Source organism: Drosophila subobscura, chromosome E (genome assembly GCF_008121235.1).
Source record: "Drosophila subobscura isolate 14011-0131.10 chromosome E, UCBerk_Dsub_1.0, whole genome shotgun sequence".
Lineage (NCBI taxonomy): Eukaryota > Metazoa > Arthropoda > Insecta > Diptera > Drosophilidae > Drosophila > Drosophila subobscura.
Window position 1 is genome coordinate 14,767,729 of NC_048531.1, and position 8,643 is coordinate 14,776,371.

The window sequence follows — 8,643 nt, forward strand, 5'->3', positions numbered from 1 at the left end:
AAATAATTATATAATTAACGTATAGAAAAATGGGTGATTCATTTTGTTTCTTTGTTGCCCTTAAATCAAATGAAACGTTTCAAAGTACGGGAACTGTGGGATGGTTGGATGGATGCATGTGGATATGGAAAGTGGCTGAAAAATGGCTGCGAGAAATGCGATAGACGTGCCTCCGGTGTAAAGTGTAGCGTAGAGAGCCGAAAGTACAGATGAAAGATGAAAGAAGAGCGAGGGTGATGGATGGGAAATGAGCGTGAATTACAGATAGAGATAGGAGTAGAGCGAGAGTGAGAGTGAGATTAACACAGTGGTGAGAGAGGGTTAGGGTAGGTGGATGGTAGGGAGGAAGCTAGAGCTTTTGGAACATTTCCGTTTGATGTTCTAACTACGCTTGACCTTTCCTGTCTGTCTGTTTGTCTGTCTGTTTGTGTGTGTGTCAGTGGTAGTGGTGATTGTTTATCCATGTGTGAGTGTATCTGTGTGTGTCTGTTTGTCAGAGAATGCTGCAATGCTTGGCCGACAGCTGTTGCCGCATGCCGCGCAGAAACACGCGCTCCCCCTCACGCACGCACCTCATTCCTCTGGCCACACCATTAAATACAATCGCCCTCGACCTCCTCCTGGTTAACATCGGGATCGAACTCGTCGTCGGCCGTTGCCTCCTGATACTGCTGATACTCGGACACCAGATCGTTCATGTTGCTCTCCGCCTCGGTGAACTCCATCTCGTCCATGCCCTCGCCGGTGTACCAATGGAGGAACGCCTTGCGCCGGAACATGGCCGAGAACTGCTCGGAGATGCGCTTGAACAGCTCCTGGATGGCGGTGGTGTTGCCAATGAAGGTCGAGGACATCTTCAGGCCCTTGGGCGGTATGTCGCACACGGCCGTCTTCACATTGTTCGGTATCCACTCGACAAAGTACGAGCTGTTCTTGTTCTGCACCGCCAGCATCTGCTCGTCCACCTCCTTCATGGACATGCGGCCCCGGAAGACGGCGGCGACGGTGAGGTAGCGCCCATGCCGCGGATCACAGGCGGCCATCATGTTCTTCGCATCGAACATCTGCTGGGTGAGCTCCGGCACGGACAGCGCCCGATACTGCTGCGAGCCGCGCGAGGTGAGGGGCGCAAAGCCGGGCATGAAGAAGTGCAGGCGCGGGAATGGAACCATGTTGACGGCCAGCTTGCGGAGATCGGCGTTCAGCTGGCCGGGGAAGCGCAGGCAGGTGGTCACCCCGGACATGGTGAGCGAAACGAGATGATTGAGATCCCCGTAGCTCGGATTGGACACCTTCAAAGTCCTAAAGCAAATGTCGTACAGCGCCTCGTTGTCGATGCAGTACGTCTCGTCCGTGTTCTCCACCAGCTGATGGATGGACAAAGTGGCGTTGTAGGGCTCCACCACAGTGTCGGACACCTTTGGCGAGGGCACCACCGAGTACGTGTTCATTATGCGATCCGGATACTCTTCGCGTATCTTCGAAATGAGCAGCGTGCCCATGCCGGAGCCGGTTCCTCCTCCCAGCGAGTGGGTTAGCTGGAAGCCCTGTGGAGCGAAGGAGAAGGCACATTTGTACATGTGTGTGTGTGTGTGAGTGGGTTATGTTGTGCGGCACTCACCTGCAGACAGTCACAATTCTCGCACTCCTTGCGCACCACATCGAGGACATTGTCCACCAGCTCGGCACCCTCCGTGTAGTGACCCTTGGCCCAGTTGTTGCCAGCGCCCGACTGCCCAAACACAAAGTTGTCCGGACGAAAGAGCTGGCCGTAGGGTCCCGAACGCACCGACTCCATGGTGCCCGGCTCCAGATCCAACAGAATGGCACGTGGCACATATTTGCCACCCGAAGAGCGCGTCACCGCTGCGCGACATTTGGGGATTACAAAAGGTTTAAGATTGGGTGGGCATAGTCTTACCTGATGCCTCATTGTAGTAGACGCTGATGCGCTCCATCTGCAGATCACTGTCGCCCACATAGATGCCATTGCAGTCGATGCCATGCTCCTCCGAAATAACCTCCCAGAACTGAAAGGAAAGGAAATGGAGAAGGGTTCAAGATGTGATTACAGCTCAATCGGACTGCCACCCGCAGCTTTCTTGTGTTCCGCTTTAGTGGCAAAGATAATCCCTTATCTGCCCGAGAGGCGGTTTTCTTAATTACGAATATTTATCAAGCACTCGGGCTATCCAGATATTTTAGCACAATTCTCGCACACAAAGTGTTAGTTTTGGGATGTGCTCGTCGAGTCTCTGGAGTCGTTTATCAAATTGAATAATTGTGCCCACCCAGCCGTGTCAGAGTTCATGTTGGGCCTGACATATGGCCGCGGCCGCAGAGGCCAGAGACCAGAGCAAAGCAAAAGAAAAACAATTCTAAAAATGTCTGTTTTGTTGCCTCCTCCGATGTGACAATGTGACAAACAACAAGGCGCAGCCGCAGCCCATAAACTTTGAGGTTTTTCCAAACAAATATACAGTCGTACAATTTTTGGAATAGTCCATATATGGGGAGGGCTCCTCTGTGGCATCAAAAGTGAGACAGATTGCCCAAAAAAAAAACACAAAAAATATGGTAAAAATGGGAAAACTAAATTTATGTTTAGTTTTTCAAACCCGTCGCCAGAGTTGTGGACGCATGGGGACATGCCCTGATTTAGTGCTAAATTTAAAAGATTCTCGCACTCGTACACGTCCGGGCCATACGTATTCCTATACGTGCTCCCCTCACCCCTCTCGATGTATGGGACGAGAGATTTCCAAGAGTTTTGCTGCCTGCATCGCTCCTGGGGTGCAACCTTAGGCAGCGAAAAAATGCATTTAAAAATAGTTCAGCCCGTGGGATGGGTTGGGATGGGATGGGATGGGACCGACGGAGAGGCCACGACTCCGGCTGCGAATGGCTCTGACTCATACACGATATATAGAGAGACAGAATCTTCTGGCTGTGAATCTTCTGGCAGGCCAACGACCCAACACGAGGCAGAGGCCAGGGACTGGGACTGGGGCTGGGGCTGGGGCTGGGTCTCTGCATGGCGACAACATCATTAGACGGGGCCCCGGATTGAATTGCTATAAATGAAGTACATCATGGATCGAGTGGATTTATTGAGGAAATGCTCTGCAATTGTCTTGCTGCGTTTAACAGCAACCAAATTGGGGAACTGCTGCCAGAGTTAGTTACACATTTGCCCCGCACAAATTGGGGGATTGCTGGACTCTATTTTCGGGCTCGTCTATGGGTTGGGGGTCTCCAGTGGAGCGAGACGTGGCCTGGCCTGGCAACAGCCAACAGAGTCTCGATCCCAAAAGTGGAGAGGAAATAATAAAAATGTTAGCAATGTCTCAGATATTTCCCTTTGGCACTTGAACTTGACGGCTGGGACTTGTATGTATAAACAAGACTGAGGAACGGGGAACTGGCTCTGACTCTTTCTTTGGTTCTTGATCTGCCCATGGCGTCTGCATTTTCGTTGTTTGTTTAAAGAGAGAAACTAACAGCAGATGGAGAAGCAGAAAAACTGAAGCCCAAGCAACTGCAATCTTAGCAAGATCATCAAATTTAATTGGAGTGTGGCCGCTGCAATTATGGAGAGCTAAACCATGGCAGCCGCAACAATAAAGCTCACTGTATATGGAGGGACGGGGGATGGAGGGACAGACGAAAGCCACACGAATATGAAAACTAAATTAGCACACAAAACTGTTGAAGTGAAAAGTCGTTTTTCATCTCTGCCCCACAGTCCCCTCCCCTCCCCTCTCTGTCTTTGTCTCTCCACTCACTTCCACTTCCACTGCTTCTGGCCCGACAATCGCTGATCGCTTTACTTTTCTTTTACATTCCACCAATTTTTCGTTTCGGATTTTTTCCTTTTGATGATAATAGTTTGATGCCCGGAAAATTGCCTTTTTTTCGGTGAATGCAGCAAGCTGCAGACTGGATCGTGAGAGACTCCATCCAGTAAATGTGGCAAACAGTTAGATTGTAATTATAGATTTATGGATCCATAGATGTTCAGGCTGAGATCGATTCCTCTGTGGCAAAAGAATTCTGTGGATCATGTTGCTGTGTCCAAATGGATTTCTGGTTACATTTTTTATGTTTTTTTGTATGCTTAAATCATTCATTTTAGCTGAGAGATATTTCCCCGCCTTTTCTGCAGAGTTTTCCGAGTCGACAGCTGTTCTAAAAAAGTCGAAAAGACTCTACATTTTCCTTTGTAATTAATTTTCAAAAAGCTCTGCTGCATGGCAACTGCCACTGCAGCTCCACTCCTCTCCACTCGCCGCCCGGCCTCTGGCCCACCCCGGCAGCCACGCCTGCCGCGCCTCTTCGCATGCGATCATCTGGCGACGGGCAATTGAGACGCCCTCATTAAGTGTTGCATGTCTGGGAGCCGCCATGTAGTAGCCAAAGCCAAAGACGAAGCCAAAGACGAAGACGAAGACTCCTCCACGGCAGCAACTGTGCCCTCCCCCTTTTCTAGTTGTCTTGCTGCCTCTTGAAGAGGAAATCACTCGGGCATGAACTTGGAGCCAGTCTGAAGCACAAGCTACATCGAATCTCTCTCCCGTCTGAGGATCACTGACTTTCCGGTACGTACTGCCTGCCTGCCTCTTGCTGCAAGTTCTCTCAGAAGAAAGAAATGCGCAAAAAGAGACAGCAGGGAGAAGTATTTGCCACAAGATATAAAACATTTGGCATCAAGAGGAATTCTTTTGATTGAGAAGCTGAGAGCTGGGGGCTGCAACCCATCCGATGATCTTGGGGCATTTGTCTCTTCTCCCAGCAGCTGCTGTGGGGCGTCAGTTTGTGAGGCGATAAGAAATCTGTGGGTTTATTGACTTATGTCTGAACAATCAGCTGCAAGTCTGTAAACTGGGGTGCATAATTAATATGCACTTATTGTCGTATCGTGTGCTAAAAACGGATATGGAGAACCAATCCACAATTGGTATGCAGCCCAGCACCGATATCCTGTAATAGTATACCTCCCCGAGAGGGTGACTCACTTCCTTCTGGTCTGACTTGGGCACTTGTGAGGCTTTCCTTTCCCTGCCTGCCTGCCTGTCACATTTTTTGAGTGCTTTAATGTCCACTCAGCTGTTCTTGTGGCTGTTTTTTCATCGGACCTCGTACGCTTCGCCTCTCTGTCTTCTTGTTTTTCGGGGTCTCACATTACGAGGGGGGTTCGCTCCTCAAATTACCCAGCCAACTGCCTCGTACTGCCGAGTATATCTTATTCCGTGTCCATGGCTCTGTATCTATGTACTTAGTCGTGTGTGTAGGCTGTGTGTGTACTGCTCTCTGCTCCATAAAACCATTACTATTGCCGAAATTCTGAGAAGCACAAAAGCACAGGCAAAATTTACTTTTTAAATTGACGTTGCCGCCGGTTCTTTGCTGACTTTGAAGCTGACTGTGATTCTGACCCTAAATTGAGTCACAACAAACGATGGTGATGATGTTTATGATGATGATGTGTTGCCCGCTTATCTTTTATTTTCTGCTTAGCTATACTCTAATTTGCTAATAATGTTATCGTAGTGCTCCAAACGTGACACACCTCGCAGCAAGTAGGTGGAACTGGAAAGTAATCAAAGCACCAGACGGAGACGCTCAGCATTGACATTGATTCCACAGAAAAATCCACTCAGCGGGGACCCACTTGTCAATGCCTCAAGCAAAAATGCACACAAAAAACATAAAACAAGAGCCAAAAACTGGTATTGCCAAAAATCAAAGAGTTTGCGTTGCAAGCCGGTTACCTGGCTGCCTCCTTTAGCGGGTGGCAGGAGCGGGAGGCTGCCACCAGCCACCAGGGTTTTGGCTTTGCACACACAGCTCGTGTTTTGGGGCACATCGATTGTGTGGGTCACCCTACACTCGCACTACACTTCAGTGCAAATCGGAAATTGGATATTGGACTGCATTGTTTGCTTTCATCGAGCTGCCGTTTCCCGAGAACAGCTGACAAACGATCTGCTCGGGCCTTGGCTGTGATTTTCTAATCAATTAAGAGACTGCTGGAACCCTTATGAATATTTATATGCCAACTATAATCGAATGAGCTGCAACTTAATGCGGTTTCTGATTTCATTCTTCAAGTATTTTATTTTCTCTGCTGTTTACAAATCTCCAAACTAAATTACAGCTTTCCAACCAATATAATTTGTAAGATTTTCAGCTCTGCACTTTCCATGCAGTTCTTTTTGTGGTTACTTTGGCAGTGAGTAGTGGAGGAAGGAAGCTCAAGCAAAGCGAAAAGATTTCACCGCAAAGATAATTCAACAGATTTCCCTTCCCGGCAGAGGCAGTTGCAGAACTCAAGCAAAGAAATCTCGAAAACGGTTCCCCCCCGGCACTTTTCTTGCTGATTTGCGCCTTGCATCAAAATGCCATAATTCTGCGCCGTCAGTCCCTCTTCCTTCTCCAGCCCCACCCTGTATGGAGACTTGGGTTCGCAGTGAATCACTTTTCATGATCTGCAGCCCAACCCAACTCGTTTTTTTGTGTGTTGTGTTTGGCAATCGGAAAGGGCATTGCAATGCCGCACAAAGTCAAACAATTTCTTTGCTTGATAAGTTTTTTTGTGTTTTTTTTTTGGTTTTATTGCACTTTGCATTTGATTTAAAGTCTGGCTTTTGGATCTGTTCTCTGGCTTTTTGTTAATTTTCTTTCGCTTTAATTGCTGATTGCTGAGCACGCTGAAAAAGGCTGCGACGGCGCACTGGGCCCCCACCAGTGCGATCAGTTTGGAAACTCATTGAAAAACGTTTTCGGGCATTGTGCATAAATTAACAATCGAATCGGCCAGAGGCAGCAAAAAGCCGAGCTAAAGCAGAGAGGAAAATAAAATAAAAAATAATGAGGCTTACCTTAGCGCCAATTTGGTTGCCGCACTGGCCGGCCTGCAGATGGACAATTTCTCTCATTTTCCGACTGGCTGTAGGGGGGAGACTAATGCGAATGCGCGACTGGGTGGAGAGCCTGTGGGCCTGTGTGGAGTTGTGGCTGATTGGGAGACTGAAACTGCTGGAGGATGCACACACTGCTGTCTGTCCTTTTGCTCGGCTGTTGGCTGTTGGCTGCTGGCTGCACTCTTCTGTTGCACTGGTTGCTCTGGATGCTCTGGTTTGGGCAACTTTACCGCACAACTCACAAAACTCAACTGATCAACGCACGACAGCGACGACGATGACTGCTGGCCGAAGCGAAGTCAGCGACGATGATGGTTCGTTCTAGCGACTGTCGGCTGAAGCGGCTAAGCGAGAGGGAAGATCACACACATACACGCGAGCGACAGCGTGACTGCGCGGCAGCAGGCTGGCAACTCACGCACGCAGCGCGGTCGGTCGCTGGGACTGCAGTCGATTCATGCAAGCAGCGGGGTGGGTCGGACTGCAGCTTTGCACGAGTGTCTTATGGCAGCTTTAATCACACGAACACGAGCACGAAGCAGGGACAAGAAGCAAGCGAGAAGAGCAGCAACAAGAATATTATGAGTCCCGCTATTTATAATCGATGCCAGGGATTCCATAACTAGGGATGAGCGTCTAAAAGGGAACTGTAGATAAATGTGCATTAACAAACTTAATGGCTGCATGAGAACCGCTGCCTTAAGAGCTAATCAGAAAGCACTCCCTAAGGCTTGCTTGCACTTTCTTAATTGTAAAGTTTAAGTTCCAAATCAATCAATGCGGTTTTGGCTTCAATATTGATGCCCCTATGCCTTGCCTGCGTATCTGTAGCTGCATCTGCATCTGCATCTGATCGCCATGCCAGGCACAGAAATAGGTAGCTCTTTGTGCGTACGCACATTTCTATACTCGTAACTCTCTGTGTCTCTGTGTGTATACATATATTAAGATGTCCGTCTGCGACGGCACCCCGTCGACGTTTTCCTGTTCCTAAGTTCACACATTTTTATGCTGTCAACTGCAGCGACTTTCACGTTCTAATTTTATCTGGCAGTATGCACAGGTATGCAACTCCTCTTCCTGCTGCTGCTCCTCTCTATATCTGTAGCTGTGTATCTGTATCTGTATCTGTGTAATTGTATATGCATCGGCAGACGTGTATCTGTATCCGTGTGTTCATGCACTTCCACTTCCAAAGTGTCACCGCAGCCATTAGAAATGTTTCGTCTTCTTACATGTGTTTTTCCTTTCATTTCTGTGCTCTCCTAATGCACTCGGCAAAAGGAGAGATGTGTATTTATATCCCCTTTGCCCAGTCGTCGTGGAGATCTTCCTCCACTGCTGCTCCTCCACTTAGTCGTGAATCTATTCCGCTGCTGCTTCTGAGATTCTCGCTGCTTGGCGGCGTCTATTTCCCATTTTTCTGTGGAAATCAATCAATGCCCCAAGCAAGACAATTTGTTGTCGTTTTACTTTCTAATTGCATTCAAGTTGAAAGAGCAAGAGCACACAGCTTAAGTAGAGTGAAGAAAACTCTACGGGATAGCAGCGGGCAGGCAAGTGGAAGACTGAGGACTGTGCAGTCCTCAAGTGCCTTTGTCAGGCCTATTTCCAACCGAGGCAGCCACCGCAAAATTCACTTTAATTTCGAAGGCAGCAAGCAGACATCTTCCTACTCTCCCCTTCTTTTGCGAGTTTTGCTAAATTTAAATATGCCACA

General features: G+C 48.5%; 1 protein-coding gene across 1 annotated transcript; it reads right to left on the reverse strand.

Annotated features, from left to right (window-relative positions):
- Window positions 1–412: 412 nt before the first annotated feature.
- LOC117890642 (tubulin beta-3 chain) lies at window positions 413–7,178 on the reverse strand. The gene is made up of 4 exons (XM_034795594.1): window positions 6,882–7,178; window positions 1,922–2,030; window positions 1,622–1,866; window positions 413–1,547 (listed from the first exon to the last, which is right to left on the reverse strand). Exons 1-4 carry the CDS (start codon window positions 6,936–6,938, stop codon window positions 594–596), a joined length of 1,365 nt encoding a protein of 454 aa, XP_034651485.1. The 5' UTR covers window positions 6,939–7,178; the 3' UTR covers window positions 413–593.
- Between the last annotated feature and the right edge of the window lie 1,465 nt (window positions 7,179–8,643).